This window comes from Bufo bufo, chromosome 5 (genome assembly GCF_905171765.1).
Source record: "Bufo bufo chromosome 5, aBufBuf1.1, whole genome shotgun sequence".
Taxonomy (NCBI): Eukaryota; Metazoa; Chordata; class Amphibia; order Anura; family Bufonidae; genus Bufo; species Bufo bufo.
Window position 1 is genome coordinate 209,806,181 of NC_053393.1, and position 20,680 is coordinate 209,826,860.

At 46.1% G+C, this 20,680-nt stretch overlaps 1 protein-coding gene across 1 annotated transcript in view; it reads left to right on the forward strand.

Annotated features, from left to right (window-relative positions):
• Positions 1-20,680, forward strand: part of HECW1 (HECT, C2 and WW domain containing E3 ubiquitin protein ligase 1) — a 213,578-nt gene that overhangs the window by 94,238 nt on the left and 98,660 nt on the right. Inside the window, exons 5-7 of the mRNA XM_040432459.1 lie at positions 11,295-11,464; positions 19,820-19,962; positions 20,108-20,208. Coding sequence (XP_040288393.1) covers positions 11,295-11,464; positions 19,820-19,962; positions 20,108-20,208 — 414 coding nt within the window. The remainder of the gene's footprint in view (positions 1-11,294; positions 11,465-19,819; positions 19,963-20,107; positions 20,209-20,680) is intronic.

Below are 20,680 nucleotides of genomic sequence, written 5' to 3' on the forward strand. Positions count from 1 at the left end.
CCTGGGCCAGCCCTTTATGGGAGAACAACAATCCGGTGGTTGCCGAGTTTTCCGGTTTTGTTGCTTCTCTTCGGAAGGTATTCGATGTGCCGGCTCGTGCTGCCTCTGCTGCGAAGCTCCTTATGTCCATCAGACAGGGTTCACGATCCGTAGCTGAATACGCCATTGAGTTTCGTACCCTGGCAGCAGAGGTGGGCTGGAATAATGAGGCTCTGGTCGCTGCTTTCTCTCATGGTCTCTCGGATGCCTTGAAGGATGAGGTTGCAGCTAAGGACCTACCAGTTGAGCTCGAGTCGCTTATTTCTTTCCTGATTTTGATTGACACCAGACTCAGGGAGAGACCTTCCTTTAAGGAGAACCTGCGGAGGTCTTCTAACAGATTGGTGCCTACGTTTGCTGTCCCACCCGTGCCTCCCTCTCCTCCCACGCCTCCTGGGGATGACTTGTCTGGGGGTGAACCCATGCAGCTGGGGTTTGCTCGCCTGTCCGAGGGGGAGAGGGCACTCCGGAGACGCGAGGGCCGATGCATGTACTGTGGTCTCGGTGGGCATTTTCGGTTGGCATGTCCGAACCGTCCGGGAAACGCTCGTACCCTGAGATCCTGTCGGGGGCAGATCTTGGGTGGAGTCTCCTCGTCCCCGGTTTCCCGTGTTGACAAACCACTGATCACTGTTGTCCTCTCCTGGGTCGGGGGCTCGGTGACGACCCAGGCGTTGGTGGACTCTGGTGCTGGTGGTTTGTTCATTGATAGTGTGTTCGCTGCCGCCAATTCCATTCCTCTGCAGGCTCGAGGTTCCCCACTGGCTCTTGAGGCGATAGACGGCAGACCCCTTCTGCCGCCACACGTGACTCATGAGACCCTTCCAGTGGGGATAGCCATTGGTGCCGTTCACAGAGAGTCGGTCTGCCTCCAGGTTATTTCGTCTCCACACTACTCGGTGGTCTTGGGGTACCCCTGGCTCCAGAAGCATAATCCGACTTTCGATTGGAGATCGGTCAAGATCCTCTCGTGGTCACCGCAGTGTGGGGCTAGTTGCATCCATGGGTCTGTCAAGTTGCTGTGTACTTCCTCGGACTCTCTGTTGCCTCCTGAATACGAGGAGTACCGGGATGTATTCGATAAGGTGCGCGCGGTTGCCCTACCTCCGCACCGCCCATACGATTGTGCCATAGAGTTACAATCTGGTGCCGTTCCTCCTCGTGGCAAAGTCTATCCACTGTCGGTAGCGGAGAATGAGGCCATGGAGGAGTACGTGAGGGAGGCGCTTTCACGCGGACACATTCGCAAATCTTCGTCCCCGGCAGGGGCTGGATTTTTCTTTGTGAAAAAGAAGGGCGGTGAGTTGAGGCCTTGCATCGATTACAGGGGTCTCAATCGCATCACGATCAAGAACGCTTACCCGGTACCCTTGATTTCCGAGCTGTTCGATCGCCTTAAAGGGGCCACGGTCTTTACCAAACTCGACCTGAGGGCGGCATATAACCTGGTAAGGATCAAGGCGGGCGATGAGTGGAAGACCGCGTTTAACACCAGGACCGGTCATTACGAATCCTTGGTTATGCCCTTTGGGTTGTGCAATGCGCCCGCAGTCTTTCAGGAATTCATCAACGATGTTTTCCGTGACCTGTTGCAGCAGTGTGTGGTAGTCTATTTGGATGACATCTTGGTATATTCTGAATCCATGGAGGCCCACATTCTGGATGTCAGACGAGTGTTGCAACGGTTACGAGAGAACAAGCTGTTCGGTAAGCTTGAGAAATGCGAATTTCACCGATCCCAGGTAACCTTCTTAGGTTACATCATTTCCGCTGAGGGGTTCTCCATGGATCCTGAGAAGGTTTCGGCTGTCTTACAGTGGCCCCAGCCCAGTGGTCTTCGTTCCCTGCAGCGCTTTTTGGGCTTCGCCAATTATTATCGGAAGTTCATCAGGGACTTTTCCATGCTGGCCAAGCCTCTCACGGATCTGACCAGGAAGGGCAGTAATTCCCAGGTCTGGCCGCTCGAGGCCATCCGAGCTTTTGAGGCCCTAAAGTCCGCCTTTGTGTCGGCTCCGATTCTGTCGCATCCCAACCCTGGGTTGCCCTTTGTCCTCGAGGTGGACGCGTCTGAGACGGGAGTAGGCGCCCTTCTGTCTCAGCGTAGAACACCAGAGGGTCCTCTGCTTCCTTGTGGGTTTTACTCCCGGAAACTGTCTTCCGCGGAGTGCAACTATCAGATTGGTGACAGGGAGTTATTGGCCATCGTGCAGGCCCTTAAAGAATGGAGGCACTTGCTCGAGGGTTCGGTGGTTCCGGTTCTCATCCTGACGGACCACAAGAATCTGACCTACCTTTCTGAGGCCAAGAGATTGACACCACGTCAGGCCAGATGGGCTCTGTTCTTGTCACGTTTTAATTACGTGGTCTCCTACCTACCCGGTTCCAAGAACATCAGGGCGGATGCCTTATCACGGCAGTACTCCGAGCTGTCCAGGGAGGAGTCGATTCCGTCTTCGGTCATACCTCCGAATCAGATCCTGGCCGCCATTCGCACCAGCCTGACCTCTCCCCTGGGTGAGCAGATTTTGGCGGCTCAATCTGGTGCTCCCTCTGGGAGACCCAACGGCAGATGTTTTGTGCCTGAGGAGTTGCGCACTCGGTTGTTGCGAACCTACCATAACTCCAAGACCGCGGGGCATCCTGGAAAGAATCAGCTGTCCTGGGCTGTTTCACGTCTGTTCTGGTGGCCTTCCCTACGTTCCGACATGGCCGCATATGTAGCGGCATGCTCCGTTTGTGCCCAGAGTAAGTCCCCTCGGCACCTTCCGTTGGGCCTTCTGCAACCCATAGCCACCGGGGAGCGCCCATGGTCACACCTGGGGATGGATTTTATTGTGGACCTCCCTGCATCCCGAGGCCATACGGTCATTCTCATGATTGTGGATCGGTTTTCCAAAATGTGCCACTGTGTTCCTCTCAAGAAGTTACCCTCTGCACAAGAGTTGGCCACGATTTTTGCCAGGGAGGTCTTCCGGTTGCACGGTTTGCCTAAGGAGATTGTGTCGGATCGGGGGAGTCAGTTTGTGTCCAGGTTCTGGCGCGCCTTTTGCTCCCAGTTGGGGATTCATCTCTCCTTCTCCTCGGCCTACCACCCTCAGTCCAATGGGGCCGCAGAACGATCCAATCAGGCCTTGGAGCAATTCCTTCGTTGCTATGTCTCCGATCACCAAGACAATTGGGTTGACCTCCTGCCTTGGGCTGAGTTTGCCAGGAACACGGCGGTGAACTCTTCCTCTGGGACGTCTCCCTTCATGGCCAATTATGGGTTCCAACCTGCCGTGTTACCGGAGGTATTCTCTCCCCAGGATATTCCGGCTGTGGAGGATCACCTTTCCGTCCTACGTGCTTCTTGGGTACAGATCCAGAAGTCCCTTGAGGTCTCTGCGCAGCGCCAGAGATTCCAGGCTGATCGCAGACGAGCGCCTGCTCCTTCCTACCAGGTCGGAGACCGTGTATGGTTGTCCACCCGCAACCTCAACCTTCGAGTGCCCACTCCCAAGCTGGCGCCTCGCTTTGTTGGTCCCTTCCGAGTGCTTCGCAGGGTAAACCCGGTAGCCTATGCCCTTGCGCTTCCTCCTGGCATGCGGATCTCCAACGTGTTTCATGTCTCCCTGTTGAAGCCACTGGTGTGTAATCGTTTCACTTCCTCGGTTCCTCGGCCTCGTCCGGTCCAAGTGGGCAATCGTGAGGAATATGAGGTGAGCAATATCCTGGACTCACGCCTGGTCCGCGGTCGGTTGCAGTTTTTGGTCCATTGGCGTGGTTATGGTCCAGAGGAGCGTTCCTGGGTTCCCTCCGCAGATGTCCATGCTCCTGCCTTGCTCCGAGCCTTCCACGCACGCTTCCCTCAGAAACCGTTTTGTGCTCCGCGGAGGAGGGGCCCTTGAGGGGGAGGTACTGTCATGGTCTTACCTGCTTGCTGCTCTCCTTCGTTTGACATGTGCTGGCGGCCATCTTGGGTCCTGGGTTTCTTGTAGCCTTCCACCCTGCGGCTCCTCCTTCCCCTGGGAGGAGCTGGATGCCTAGCTCATATATATAGGAGGTCTGTGGCTTCAGTTCCTTGCTTGGTCCTCTTGTGTTCACATGCTTCTAAGACTGCTGCTGCTTCTGGTTCCTGATCCTGGCTTCGTCTGACTACCCTTCTGGTTCCTGATCCTGGCTTCGTCTGACTACCCTGCTGGTTCCTGATCCTGGCTTCGTCTGACTACCCTGCTGGTTCCTGATCCTGGCTTCGTCTGACTACCCTTCTGGTTCCTGACCTCTGGCTTCGCAAAGACTCTGCTCGGTTTCACCATCCGTTTGGACTTTTGCTTTACAGCTTTATTTTCAATAAAGCCTTCTTATTTTCACTTATCTCTTGTTGTACGTCTGGTTCATGGTTCCGTGACAGATGGCAGCATCATGCTATGGGCTGTTTTTCAGCGGCTGGTACAAAGAGTCTAGTCAGGATTGAGGGAAAGCTGAATGGAGCAATGTACAGAAATATCCTTGATAAAAACCTGATCCAGAATGCTCTGGAATTCAGACTGGGCCGAAGATTTACCTTATAGCAAGACAATGACTCTAAGCACAGAGCCAAAACAACACAGAATTTAGGGACAACTCTGTCAATGTCCCTAAGTGGCCCTATCAGAGGCCTGACTTTTACTCAATCAAACATCTCTGAAGAGCCCTGAAAATGCCTATCCACTGATGGTCCAATCCAACGTGACAAGAATGGCAGAAAATCCCCAAATCCAGATGTGCAAACCATGTGCAGAAGACTGGATGCTGTAATCTCTGCCAAAGCTTTCAACTAAGTAGTGAGTAAAGGGTCTGAACACTTATGTCAATGCCACATTTTTGTTTTTCCTTTTAAATAATTTAGCAAAGACTTTTGACATTCTGTTTTCACTTTGTCATTACGAGTTATTGAGTGAAAAATTATGGAAAAAATTAGATTTATTTTTATTTTAGTTCACCGCTGCAACATAAGAAAATGCGAAAAAACTTAAAGGGTCTGACGACTTTCCATATGCACTGTTAATTTATGTAAATAAAGTATATTAGATTATCAAATGGACTAATAAGTAAAAGAATTAATGGGTAAATGATAACTGTCTTACACTTATATAAAATTATAATATAATGCATTACAAGAGACCGTGCTTTTCCAACACTTTTTGGGAGTAGATCAAGTTACCAATGGGAATTTTTGCCACTGATTTCTTAGAACTTACCAACTCTCACTGCAGCTATAGCCATAGTAGTAATAGCACTTGCTATGGGGCCCAGAGGTTGAGGGGGGCCCAGTCAGATGCAAGAACATTTTTGTGGGGAATAACAATAGGATGGCTTTTTGATATAATGTGGGTTTTCTGATATATGGTACTATTATACATACATTTTATTATTTCTACTTATGCTACTGTTTTAATTTTCTTACAATAGGTGGTGGGGGCGCCTTCTTATTTTGCTATGAATTATAGTTACGCCCCTGCTGCACACTATATACTTCCTATGCCAGATTCCATTAGTTCTTGTTCCCAAGACCATTTACTTTATTATCAGAACAGAGCTACTGGGATGTAATACAGGATATACAGTGTATAGTAAAATCCAATTAGCACTTAATGATAGAATATACAATAGGGAATATAATACAGCATCTTTGCCCAAGGCAGTACTATGCATGATAGGTTTAGATACACTGGCTTAGCAGCAGAGTTTCACTGGGAATTACTGTATAATTGTGGTAGCTATCATTTAGTGAATACCCACATAATGCATAAAATTTCCACCTTAAGACATACTGTCACATATGCTGAATGTAGCCACAGGCCGTACTTTTGCCCTCCATACTGGTGGTATGCCTCAGCATATATTTATTACCTGTATTGGAAAATACAATAGACTGTGCTTTTCCTACATCTTTTTAAAAAAAAAGTGTAACATATGTCCAGTGTGTCACCTTTTATATCTAAAAATACTGGCCAGTTTAATGTGAGAAATGCATTAATGTTTGTAAGCAATTTTTCAGACACATTGATGGGAAGGTTTGGGCTCACTGGTCATATCACCTCTTACTACAGTTGTTAATTCTACTGTTACTTCTATATCCGGGGCAGACCGCCATGATTCCTTCTCCTAGCCCTGTCTCAATAGTTCCCCTAAATGCAATAGTGCTAATTAGCTAGTGACATGAACATATCTCCCAACTGTTAAAGAATGTCTCTGTCCATACACTCGCAGTTCTGCTCAGTACCCTTCTTGCCCGACAACTAGTAATTAAGAGCCTCATCAGTGTAATGATGCTCCCTTAGTGCCCTCTCACAGTAAAGATTACCCCTAAGTCCCCACACAATAAAGGTGCCTGCTTAAAAGATTCCCCCCACACAGGCATGGTGCTCCTAGTGATGCCCCCTTAGAGCTCCCACACAGTACAATGCCCCTTTTGTGTCTCTCAAACAGTATATTTCCGTTTGTCCCCCTCACACAGTATAACATTCCCTTATGTGCCCCTCACACTGTTTAATGTGTCATTATGTACCCCTCACACCATATAATGCCCCTTGTGTGGGACTTGCTGGTGTGAAAAGGGCCTAAGAGGTTAAATATTAAAATATTTTCAGGTGTGATCTATAGTGTCATACATCATTCCACATTTATCATATATCTATATGTCTTCAAAAAATCACCCTTATTAGGGGCTTGTTTTGTGTGCTGTACTAGGAGCAGGCTACAGAACAAGTACTCTAAGTACTGTCTTACATTTTAATTCAGTCTCTAGGCTCTGATATAATAGATTAGTTTATTTACTTACATTACATCCATACAGGTGCTCTGTGAACACATTGCATATACAGAACAATATGTATACACCACTAAAAAGTGGAAAAAAGCCACACATCTTCCTAGTAGCTTGCACAAAAAGAAGGCTTTTGTACCCCAACAAACTGGTGTAAGCAGGAAAACATCAATGTCTTAATTTTCTTGACGTAAGACAACAAAGATTGTGCTGTGCCGATTGTGCTTCCCAATAATATACAGCAGAAACAGTCTCCGTGAAAATGCTAGTACCACACAGATAGTGCCCCCTTCAATAAAAAATATACTGCGTCCAGCAATGAGTGTCCCTGACACTAATAGTGCCGTAAACATAATGTCCCCCAAAAATAATTGTGCTAAGCTGATACTGTGCAGGCTGCCCCCCACAGTAATAGTGCTGCGCAAAGTCCCACCAATAATAATAATTATCTGCCAGAGTGCACTTAGTGTTAACAGTGTCCCCAATAGTAATAATGCCTCCATTGTGCCTATACTAGTAATCATGTTCCCCATAGTCATGTATTGTGTGCCAGTACAAAAATACCCCCTTATAACGTGTTCCAGTACAAAAATACCCCCTTGTAATGTGTCAATACAAAAAATACCCCTTTTTAATGTGTGCCAGTACAAAAAATACCCCCTTATAATTTGCACCAGTACAAAAACTCCCCCTTATAATGTGTGAGTGCAAAATAATGTCCCCTAACAATGCATGCCAGTGTAAAAAAAATACCCTCTTATAATGGGTGCCAGTGCTAAAAATGCCCACCCTTAAAATGTGTGCCAGTACTAGAACGTGCCCCCTTATGTGTGCCAGTACAAAATGCCCTTATTTAGTGCCCCCAGTGCTCCTCACCCCTCCCCATAGTGGCCCAACAGCATGGGGCCAAATTAAAAACAATAAACTCATATACTTATCTCCATGCAGCTGATAGTGATGCGGTGCAGGCTTCTTCCAGCCTGTGTCCGGAGCTGTATGCTGCCTGGTAGGGATCGACCGATATTGATTTTTTAGGGCCGATACCGATACCGATAATTTGTGAACTTTCAGGCCGATAGCCGATAATTTATACCGATATTCTGGGAATTTTCATTTTTGAGAAAAAAAAAATTCCTACACAAATCTGCTGAAAATTAATATGTTTATTGTTAATGTGTATTTTTTTGGTTTATTGTTAATGTGTATTTTTTTTTATAAATCTTTTTCATTTATACTTAATATTTTTTATTTATTTTTTTTACTAACTTTTAACCCCCTTAGGGACTAGAACCTTTGTCCTATTCACCCTGATAGATCTCTATCAGGGTGAATAGGATCTCACACAGTCCCTGCTGCTCTGTGCATAGTGCACACAGCAGCATGGAGCTGAACATGGCAGCCAGGGCTTCAATAGCGTCCTGGCTGCCATGGTAACCGATCGGAGCCCCAGGCTTACACAGCTGGGGCTCCGATCGGAGGAGCAGGGGAGAGGGGATCCTGTGGCCACTGCCACCAATGATTAATACTGGGTGGGGGTGGGGGCGCACTGCGCCACCAATGTTTTTAGTATTGGCCGGGATTGGGATGGGGGTGGGGGGCGCACTGCGCCACCAATGATTAATACTGGGGGGCTTGGGGGGGGCGCACTGCGCCACCAATGAAGATAAGTCTATCGATCATTCATATACAGGAGGCGGGAGCTGGCTGCAGAATCACATAGCCGGCTCCCGACCTCTATCAGCGGTAGCTGCGATCCGCGGCACCTGAGGAGTTAACTACCCCGGACCGCAGCTATTGCTCATAGAGGTCGGGAGCCGGCTATGTGATTCTGCAGCCAGCTCCCGCCTCCTGTATATATGAATGAATGAAAGGCTTATCTTCATTGGTGGCGCAGCGGCCACAGCCCCTCCCCTCCTCTTATGTTCTATCCCCTCATTGGCGGCAGCGGCAGCAGCAGCACAGGGGGAGGAGACACTGCTTCCTTCTCCCCTGTGCTGCGGAGGGAACACAGAGAGCGCTGTCAGCAGCGCGTTCTGTGTTCCCAAAACGTTATCGGTATATCGGCAAAATAGATGCCGATACCGATAACGTTCAAAATCCTCAATATCGGCCGATAATATCGGCCAAACCGATAATCGGTCGATCCCTACTGCCTGGCTCAGGAAGCACCAGGGGAGCACCCAGGAATTTTGTCTAGGGGGGGTCTGAAAAGAAAAAAAGAGGTGCGCGTAGCAAGCCGTGCAAAAATTGTGGCCCCACCGAGTTTTCTAAGCCCATCCTAAAAATAAAAATGTGGGGTGTGTAGTGAGCAACGCAAAAAAATTGGCCCCTCCTGTTGTTATAAGTCCCTCCTACATATAATAGGCCACTCCCAACAAACACTGTACAGCTGAAATTATATTGTTGAGGATGAAGGTAAGAGTCTCACCCTCATCCTCCATAGATGCACTGTACTCAATACTCAAAGTCCAGACATAAAGCTCACACTGCCCCCCACGTAGCTCCGTGACAGGAGCTGTTGCAGTTTCACTTCCTCCTTCCTAGTCCTGAAGGCGCCAAAATAGAAGTAGATGAGGAGCTGTGCGATATTGAAGATGTGTAGGTCCGGGTGGGGCCCCGGCTCTACACATCATACAGAGAGGGGAACTGACCGGGGCAAAAACCCTGAAAAAGCTGTCTGAGGATGGTTCTCTTTCCCCTCTCCTCTCAATAGTCCCTCTTTTGGAAGGACAATTCCTCTTTTTGACCTAAGTCCCTCTTTGTTGTGAATGCTGCTCAGCCAATCACTGGCTGCAGCCATGACCTTCCTCAGACAGTAATTGGATCTTTCGCACAGTGAGGCATAAGTGTCCCTCGTTGGCTGTCCAAAAAGTTGGGTGGTATGTCTTTTCCTTGAGATAATTCTGATTTGGCTTATATCCTTAGTCAATTTATTGGAAGATATTATCTGAAGGGTGATCATCATGATGATAGTATGTGTAGAATTGGGATAACAGCATGTATGGCAGCTTTATTGTTATCTTGATAGATCTAGATAAAGATGTCCACAGAACAGCATTCCACCTATCAGTGTAATGTTTGATGCTGTATTTGAGTCGCTCATCTACCTTCCACCTCTGGCTGGAGTGAATGGTCTGATTGAGAAAGTCAAGCGAGGCTGTTTGCCACACAAAATCCAAAGAAAGGAGGAAGGAAAAAGTCAGTAGAATAGAACAGAAAAAGAATTCTTGCAGTAACTTAAAAATAAAACAAAAAAACAACCTGATATATGTACCTTTAAAGAGTAGGTACAGGTTCCAACTTAAAACGGAACGGAAGACATCCTGACGCATCCTGATCTCATTCCATTCAGAATGCATGAGGACTAAACAGAAACGTTTTATTCCGGTATTGAAATCCTCTGCCGGATCTCAATACCGGAAAACAACAACGCAAGTGTGAAACAGGCCTAACTCAACCGAATGTAATGAAATATTGTGATACATTGCTTTAGGCTACAATTTTTGCGGAACGGGTGCAGACCCATTCATTTCTATGGGGCCGCAAAAGATGTGGACAGCACACCGAATCCGCAAAACACCACGTTCATGTGAATGTAGCCTTATCCTGGAAAAAAGTACTTTTAAAGGACATTTGTCAGCAGTAGGAGCAAAGGGGGGGGGGTTGTCTTTACTCCTAGAGGCTCTGCTCTCTACAACAGCCGTGCCCGCTGCACTTTGAGTGACAGGCTAGACAGTGAAAACATCATCACGCCCGGCCCTGTCAATCAAACTGGGGGCGCAGCAGTTGCGAAGAGAGAGGAGTCTCTAGGTGTAATAGTAACGCCCCTGTTGCTCCTAGAGGCTCATTTGCATATATTAAAACTTCATTTTTCTCAGCAATGTAGGCAGATATGTACATGGGACCAACACAGATGCCTTCAGCTGCCAAGTGCACATGTTACAGGTCAGCCAGTTTCATATGTGCAAATCTGCTGACAGATGCCCTTTAATCCATATGCAAATGAGAAGTTAAGTGCACCAAGGTCAGTAACAAAGTCAATCTGTGCACCCTTTTTCTTCCAATTTCCTCTGCATCCCCCTCCCCCTATGTCTTGATTGACATGGCCTGATTCCTGTATAGTGATCTCTCCTGGCCCTGTCAATCAAAAAGGAGTGAGTGGATGACAGAGGAAACAGGAGGAGCAAGGGGGCACAGAGTGCATTGGGTCTGCCCTGTGTGCACTTAACTGCCCATTTGCTTATGGACTAAAAGTACTTTTTCTCAAGAATGAAGACACAGATCACTAAGTGAAAGGTATCATTGCTAGCCCTAAAAGACATTGTACCTGGTTTATTAGTGAATTTCCTAGTGACAGATTCAGATGAATATTTATGAGATATATTCTATACATTTTGTAAAGTTTTATTTTATTTCTATACCTGTGGTTGATAACTTACACATTATTGTCATATTGTTGTATTTTAAGACTTCCAAGCTCTGGGGTTAAAGAAAGGGATGTTCTTCAATCCAGACCCATATCTAAAAATCTCCATTCAGCCTGGAAAACACAGTATCTTCCCCGCACTCCCTCACCATGGCCAAGAGAAAAGATCGAAAATTATCTGCAACACAGTCAATCCTGTGTGGAAAAGAGAGGTATGTCACTGGGGTGTGTGAAAGGGGAAATCCAGCAAAAATGATTTTGTCAAAATCGGCTCTTGTAATAGATTGTCGCCAGAGAATGATTGTTTAAATAACGTTTTTATGTTAAAGGGGTTTTCCTGGTGTTTAAAGGGTTTCTCCAGGTTTCTTCTAATATTGATGACCTATACTCATCATAGATCATCAGTATCAGATCACTCCAGATCCAACACCTGGGACCCTCGCCGATCAGCTGTTTGCGGAGGACACAACAGTCTGGTGAGTGCTGCAGCTTACCAAGCAGAGCACTGTCCATGGATAGCATCTGTGCTTGGTATTGCAGCTCATCCCCATCAGTTTCTGGCTGCGCCAGATACGGCAATTCCGGTATTTTGCCCCTCTGCAGGAACAGATTACTGGAATGCCTGCTGCACACGAGGACGTAGCGTAACATAGAAACTTTCAACAATAGGTCGTTTTTTATTGGCACATTCCCTTTAAAGGTAACCTGCCAGTAAGTCCTCTACCTGATTTCATGTAGTTTGTACACAGGATATGATGTTTTCTCCCAGATAGGCGCTGCTTTCCCTGCAGAAACACATAAAGAAGTGACCAGCTAAGGCCTCTTGCACACGAACGTTGTGCATATGTTCCGTGCATTGGGGACATCAATTTGCGGACCCATTCAAGTGGCTGTTTTCCACTGTAACCAAGGATCCTTTGGATTCCCCAATTACAAGAGAAATAATGGAAAATACAAAACAAAAGGCTCACTGTCCCCAGAGGTCTGTTAATGATCTCCTGGGGGACATATATGTGGCATAAATATATTTTTAAAAAAATGACATGTACAAATAAAAGAAAAAAAAACACCATTCAAAACCATTGCCATTCACGTAAAGCTACCGTATTTTTGCCCTATAAGACGCACCGGCCCATAAGACGCACCTAGGTTTTAGAGAAGAACAATAAGAAAAAATTTCCATTACACCTCAGGTCAGACCAGCAATCAGACCCCCAATGTTAATCAGACCTCAGCTTACAGCCCCAATCAGACCCCCAATGTCAATCAGACCTCGGATCAGACCCCCAATGCCTCAGATCAACCACCCAACCGTCAGCCATCTATCAGCCCCCATATGCCAGCCATCTATTAATCTATTAGCCCCCATATATTCAGCCATCAGCCCGCATATATCAGCCCCCATATGTCAGCCATCAGCCCCAGTGCAAATAAAAAATAAAAAATTCACTTACCTCTCCTGCTCCTGGACGCCACCGCTCCTCACCATCGCGATCTTCTGCATCCTGCTGTCGGCTGTGTATCGCGGCGCACAGTGTGAGGTCACAGAGTGCCCTCATGCTGTGCGCAGCCCTGCACAGCCGATAGCCGAGCCAAGGACCAGGAAGAGGTGAGTACAGAGCCTTCACCGCTTCCCGGTCCTCTGGTACTAATGAAGCGCTTCCATAATAGAAGCGTTTCATTAGTATTCACCCCATAAGACGCAGGGGCATTTTTTCCCCACTTATTCCCCCAAATTATTTTGGTTTAAGTTTGCTTATTTAAAAAAATAAAAAGCTATAGTTTGAAAGTTTTTTATTTTTCTGCAAAAAAAAACCTATAAGAACTAAAATTCTCGAAAAACATTATTGTTATTATTCATTATTAAAGCGCCATTCCATGGGGCTGTACATATGAAAAGGGGTCTACATGCATAATACAAGACAATTACAATAAGTAATAAGTTACAAACTGGTAAGGTGAGAGGATCCTGCCCGCGTGGGCTTAAAATCTACAAGGTGTGGGAGAAGGACACAGTAGGTGAGGGTAATGCTGGTCATTGGGGTATAGAGGCAGCAGGGTTACTGTCGGTTGTAGGCTTGTCTGAAGAGGTGGGTTTTCAGGTTTCTTTTGAAGGTTTCCGCTGTAGGTGAGAGTATGATATGTTGGGGTAGAGAGTTCCAGAGTATAGGGGATGCAGGGGATACATTTTGGAGGAGATTGTGGAAAGAGGAGAGTAGAGAAGGAGGAGATCAGATATGTGAGGATGTATCGGGAAAGTAACTCAGAGATGTATGGAGGAGACAGGTTGTAGACAGCCTTATATGTATTTGTTAGTATTTTAAACTGAATTCACTGGGCAATGGGGAGCCAATGAAGGGATTGGCAAAGGGGAGAGGCAGAGGATTAATGGGGGGAGAGATAGAATAGTTGGGCAGCAGAGTTGAGGATAGATTGGAAGGGTGCAAGCGTGCTAAATGGAAGGCCACAGCGGAGGATGTTACAGTAGTCTAGGTGGGAGATAATGGAGGCATATACAAGCATGTAGACTCCTGACTGAGGAATGCACGGACTCAAGAAATATATTTGAGTTGGAGGCGGAAAGGGCTTGGATATGCAGAATGAAGGACAGGGCAGAATCCAAGGTTACTCCAAGGCAGCGGACTTGGTTGACCGGGGAGAGTGTGCGGCCATTGACCGTAATAAATAGGTCAGTTGGTGGGCTTTAGTGAGATGGGGGGAAGGATGATAAATTCTGTTTTATCCATGTTAAGTTTTAGAAAGTGAGAGGAGAAGGAGGATATAGAAGATGGGCATTTTGGGATTCTGGATAGTATTGTGGTGATATCTGGACCAGAGAGGAAAATTTGCATGTCATCAGCATGAAAGTGATACTGAAATTCATGAGACTCTATGAACCGTCCCAGGCCAAAAGTGTACATTGAAAAGAGCAGGGGTCCTAAGACAGAGCCTTGAGGACAATAATAGAGAGGGGATGAGACGAGGAAGTGGTGTGCGTGTGGAAGACACTAAATTTCTGGTCTGTGAGGTATGATGTGATCCAGGAGAGGACCAAGTCCATGATGCCAAGTGATGAGAGTTTGTAACAGAAGGGAGTGGTCGATGGCAGGGCCGTCTTTAGTATTGATAGCACCCTGAGCAAGAATTTACTTGGGCCCTCTGGATCCCACCTTCCCACACCGTAGCATGCATTGCGCTGAGGCACGAAACGGCCTGCGCTATGCCAAGTCCGCTCCATGTCTGCAACAATAATGTTTGATGTCTGCAATAATGATGTCTGAATAAAGAAGCTACATTTTTGGCGAGTGCCGCCCACATTTGTTTTCTCCTTTGTGACATAAGTTTTGGATGCAGAGCACCATCTGTAGTGAGGAAAACCCGGCATCGGAGGTTTTTTGTGTCTTGGTAGAAAGTTTTGGGCAGTGCCACCCTGTTGTGCTCTTTAGAAAATTTGACTTTCTGAATTCGGGAATTAGTGCCGGCCGCACCACAGATCATCCAACGCCACCCCCCAACTCTCCCTCCTCCCCAGGTATGAAGCCGGTGTATGCATTATCCATTCTTTCTTTCTGAATTCAGAGTTACTGCCGGCCGCACCACAGATCCCCCAATCATCGCCTCCTTCCCCCTCGAGGTGAAGCCGGTGTGTGCATATATTGACAAAAAAAAAAAGACTTAACTACCGCTAACTACTTCTTCCGCTGCCTAGGCGTGAGTTTGTTGCGCAATACCGTCGGCGCGTGCTCCCGCGAGACCCACCGCGGGAGTTTACAGGTCTCACGGGGTTGTGCAACGAACTCACGCCTGGGCAGCCCACAAGTACTGAGTGTAAGAAGTAGTTAGAGGTAGTTAAGTAGGTTTGCTGACATTGAGCGCAGCGCAGCCGCACTTAACGTATAGAAAGGGCCCGCCGCCGCTCTTAAAAAAAAAAAAAGCACTTGCGGGGCTGCAGGCCCTCCCCCACCGCCGATCGCGCAGTGGCCAGCGGGGCTCAAGAGGCAGCTGCCTTGGGCCCCCCAGGAGCAACTGGGCCCGGGGCAGCTGCCCCTTTTGCCCCACATTAAAGATGGCCCTGGTCGATGATGTCAAAGGCAGAGGACAGGTCAAGGAGCAGATGCAGGACAGAGTAATGTTGTTTAGCTTTGGCAGTGAGCAGGTTGTTGGTAACTTTGATAAGGGCAGTTAGTCGAGTGGTGAGGTCAAAATCCAGATTGTTACCAGTCAAAGGGGAGCAGGAAAAGAGTTGAGGACAGTTCAAGGTGGACATATTGTTCAAGTAGCTTTGAGAGTGAGAAGTGATATCTAGCCAAAGAAGATGGGTCAAAGGAAGGTTTTTTGAGGATGGGTGTAATGGTAGTGCATTTAGGTTAAAGAGATGAGTTAGGGCAGGGATAAATACTGTGGTGAGGTTGGGGATGAGGTTGGATGGGATCGGGTCAAGTGCACAGGTGGTGAGATGTAATCTGGAGAGTAGGGTGGAAAGGAATCAGAAATGTATAAAATAGAAAGGCCTAGGTGTCACTTAAAAAAAAGTTACTTTGGTAATCCAACAAATAAAAATTTTTGTCCCATTAGACCACCACATGTAATAGTCAGTAAGCCCTTTTTAAGACTGGTCATCAATACTAGTACTAATACTCCAAGCAAATGTTGAAAATCAAATCTTGACATAGAATGAAGCAAAGATCCATGAAGTTTCTCTTGCGGACTGTATCTGCAAGGGGTGAGGTAGGTGCCTCCACTCTTAGTAAAAGCTGGATTTTCATTTTTTGTCAAGAGTGTCACTTAAAATATTTTACTTAATTTAACAGCCCTAATAAAAAATAACAGCATAAAATGCATTATTTAAAGTGGCATTAAAGAAAATTTATAAATAATTTAAAGCCTCATAAAATGTCAGGTGTCCATTTCTGCAGAGATGGCTGTAGCATCAAGTTCCTCTTCTATGTTAGGAAGCTTCGAGAAGGCCAATATTTCCTTCCAGGTGCCGTCAGAGTTTAGAGCAGGCAGCACCCGGACTGAACACTATAGGTATCTAATAGGTATCTTCATATTAGCAATTTTCCGCACAAACTATCAGACCATGCTGAGAAAATCGCAAAACGTTCTAATTTTGTCAGCTTTTTCCACAAGTCTCAATCTGCAGGAAAAAGTAACCACATGCAGACACCGTCAGGATGAGTTTTGCTATTATCAATCTGAAAGATACCTTAAAGGGGTTCTCTCCCTTCACCAAATGACATTTATCATGTAGAGAAAGTTAATACAAGACACTTACTAATGTATTGTTGTTGTCCATATTGCCTCCTTTGCTGGCTGGATTCATTTTTCCATCGCATTATACACTGCTTGTTGCCAGCACAGATAGAAGGTGGCGGGAATGGGAGCTGCTGCGCATGCGTGCCTCTGCGCATTCTCACGGTCCCAGCCACCAGAGAAGCTGATGCTTTTTCCTATAGTGTGCAGGCATGACCACCACTGCTGCAATCCAGGAAAAAGTTTCAGCTTCTCTGGTGGCCGAGACTGTGGGAACAAGCATAGGCACGCATGCGCAGCAGCTCCCGTCCCCGCCACCTCATATCTGCTCTGGCAACAATAATGCGATTGAAAAATGAATCAAGCCAGTGAAGAAGGCAATATGGACAATCACAATACATTCGTTAAGTGTCTTGTATTAACTTTCTCTACATGATAGATGCCACTTACTGAAGTGAGACAACTCTTTTAGAAAGGAAGTGGCAGTGATTTGTGTCACTTCCGGTAATGTTATAGCATTCCCAATTTTATTTCTGAACAATTGCACCTGCAGCTGCCGACAGCTAGGGGGCCACAAAGCTGATGAATGAGCTCTGAAGCCATGAAACAGGAGCAGACCCTCTACAGCAGGCATCCTCAAACTGCGGCCCTCCAGCTGTTGCAAAACTACAACTCCCAGCATGCCTGAACAACCTACAGGTATCAGTCTACAGCAGGGCATTGTGGGAGTTGTAGTTTTACAACAGCTGGAGGGCCGCAGTTTGAGGATGCCTGCTCTACAGCATACAAAGTGTTAGCAAGTGCCCAGCAGTGAACTGAGAATGTAGGGATTTACCAAACACAGATGTCACGTTCAATAATTTCATTGAAATCACAAGTAATAATTTTCTTAAAATGTCTTTCAGCGAGTGCACATTAATTGGTGTGTGGGACTATTTTCTGTCCCCTGGCATACAAAGCTACATGCTTTTACAGGATTATTAAAAGAGCATCTAATAAATATTTCACATTGTTGCCAGCAGAGATGGTAATTGCAATAGACAACATTAAGATTGAAATTATGATGTGCCCGGTTTGCACCCATTGCTTTGTAAGTACCAGCAAGCTGACATGACTAATCTGCCATAGCCGTTTTGTGGGTAGCAATGCTTTTTTATAATCCAAGTGGGAGCGTGAACTCCCATACAGAGCTCTGCTCGCTTGACCCGATCGTATGCAGATTCGGACTGAGGGTTCCTTGGGCCCATCAGAGGAAATTATTCTCGGGGACAATAATGTCTAACAGGTTTAGAATAAAATAAATAGACCTTTGTGACAAGTAATCGGCTCTAAATGTAGCCAAATGGATTTCTTTGTCCTGGACCTTTGGAGCTCATTATATTAGAGCCTGGACCCACCGGAGGATCCTCTGATGATGTGGTAGGCCATTTTGACCCTATGATTTATGATCCTGTGTGTCTCTGCCCAACCTACATTTTTATGATTTGTACTGATGGCATTGTGTGAGTACAAATCATTACAGCTGATGTACATGCAGAGACACACAGGATTATAAATCATTATAATGCAGTGCAGTCCAGTCAAATAAGTTCTCTACGGAAATTCATGCTCCCACTGGCCTTACAGTTGAGAAACCTAATCCTTTACCTGCAGACTGACATCATTGACAAAAGGTATTTCAGTTACCTTTTCATACTGGTGATAATTTATATTGGCAGCAAAAAATATATTAGCCAGTTATAACTAGCAAAAGATCTGTACAAATGATAAAGGAAAGTGTGGCAGTAGTCTGTATAAAATTGAGACCTATGCAGCCTGGCTTATGATAGCCCTAAAAGGAGCTTCAAGGGATTTTCTGGGAGTCAAATATTAATGGTCTATCATTAAAACGGTTATCCGACAGCATAAATAATATGGGCAAGAGAGACAACGTGATAAAATAACAACAAAAAAACAATATCTATATGTTAGATATCCTTCCACATCAGTGTCGCCATCCAGTAGTCCCCTTCGGTCTTTGTTTATTTGGCTGAGGCAATGATGTGCCATCTACACACATCACGAAGTCCAGAGATACTAAATGCGCGCCTACGGAGCTGTATCCAAAGACTCCTCCATAAAATCCAGTATAGAAGAAGAGGCAGCTTCCAACACTTTGTAGAAAATTGGTGCTTTAATCCAAGAAAAGCAGTACAAGCAACCCAGAAGTGTGTACCTTAGCCTTTCTCAAGCATCACGACAGCATCAACAAAGCATCAATGCCTTAGCGGTTTCAAACTGTATATCATTGAGGCCAGTGATTGTCTGTGGTAGTCGTGTGTAATGGGCATGTCCTCACTGAAACCAAGTAAATATAGGACAGTAGGAAGTGCAACGGGCGCCTCCCCCCAGGGCCCTCAATATCACCTCCCAGATTTGGTAGGAATGCCGAGTGGTGTAGTGTGGCCTAAATGTCTCTTTACGTATGTCACGGTGCTCCTACCTGGAAACGGCTGGACCCCAGGCTTTGGCTCCGAAGCAATAAATAAGGGGAATAATTGAGCGATTTAAAGAAATAACTTGAGTCCAGACCTTGAGGTGAAGTTCATTGGCGGCTTTACTTGAATAAACATTTCTCCAAACAGTTTCAGGCTTTGTTTGTTCCAGCAGGCTTTAGCATTAAACTGGCAGGCAAACTCAACTCTGCTATATCTTTCTCTCACTCTGCTGTACTGACAAGCTAACTTGGTGTCTTTGTTTTGTCTTTATGCTGCACTTCACTCTTGTAGTCAGACTTATGTTTAGCCAAATAATAGGTTAGAATCCTGGCAGCTCCAACATGGAGTCTCGACCAGAACAAACCAGAATTGCCCCACCTCCTTCTGGTAGCAAGCAGGAGTGTCCCACTTCTGACCAAAGGGGGGGGGGGGGGGGAATTCTGTGTTTGCTGAAAATAGGAATCTATTTCATAGCTCTGCCGTGTTTGCTGCCGCCAGGGACATTACATGAACGTATCAGTTGCAAACAGATTAGAAATGCAAATTGTGGAAAAAATACATAGATGGCATTGGTGTTAGTCCAATAAAGACAGTAGCAGGGTGCAGGAGTGGTAACACAACTCTGAGGTGTTACAGAAGCACCAAAGCAGCAGGGGATCTTACAGGTGTATATTAGTTATTTTGCTGTTTTGTAACATTGCTTGTCTTCTCCCAGATTTTTTAGGATCTTGGATAACTTGTCACTGTGATTGGCGAAGGTCCAACCCATCAGCAGAATGTGAGGCCATCATTATTGAAGCCATACACCTGACTAATAATCTCTTGTTTTTCCAGCTATTCAGCTTTGTCTCTCTTCCGACTGATGTCTTAGAAATTGAAGTAAAGGATAAATTTGCAAAGAGTCGGCCAATCATCAAACGATTTTTGGGAAAGCTGTCTATGCCCGTGCAGAGGCTCTTAGAAAGACATGCCATTGGGTGAGCATTATTTATTACCCTCTCGGCAGTGGTCACACTTGTGTGACATCATCGTTCCTGGATAATTGAGGCAGTATATCTGACATGTCCTTGTTTAACCATGTAATACTCTAATAATCTATGACTCCTCTCACTTTATTCCCAGAGATCGTGTTGTCAGCTATACCCTGGGTCGTCGGTTGCCTACAGATCATGTCAGTGGACAACTACAATTCCGATTTGAAATAACATCATCTATTCACCACGGTACAGTATCCCTGCACACATTTTCACATCTGTCTAAAACACATTGGGGGGAATTTATCAAAACTACCGTAAAGGAAAATTGACTTTGTTGCCCATAGCAACCAATCAGATTCTGCCTTTCATTTTTCAGAGCTCCTTTGGAAAACAAAACATTGTATCTGATTGGTTGCTATGGGCAACTAAGCCAGTTTTTCTTTACTCCATTAAATGTGGTGCCAGGGTTGTGCGCCAGTTTCTTGGTGCAGATTGGGCCACAGTTTTGGCTCATTCTGTTCAGTAAGTATCCTATGAGCTAGGGCGTTGCTAGGGTCTCAAAAGATCCGGGGCCCAAGCCCCAATTAATATGGCCCGATTCTCTAAGTCGATCCCCCTGCATACTGTATTTTCTATACAGCAGCACATACCTCTCACATCCAGGGCTTCCCAGGTGACGTCTCCTCTGAGGTAGATCTCCTCATCATCTTCTCCATTT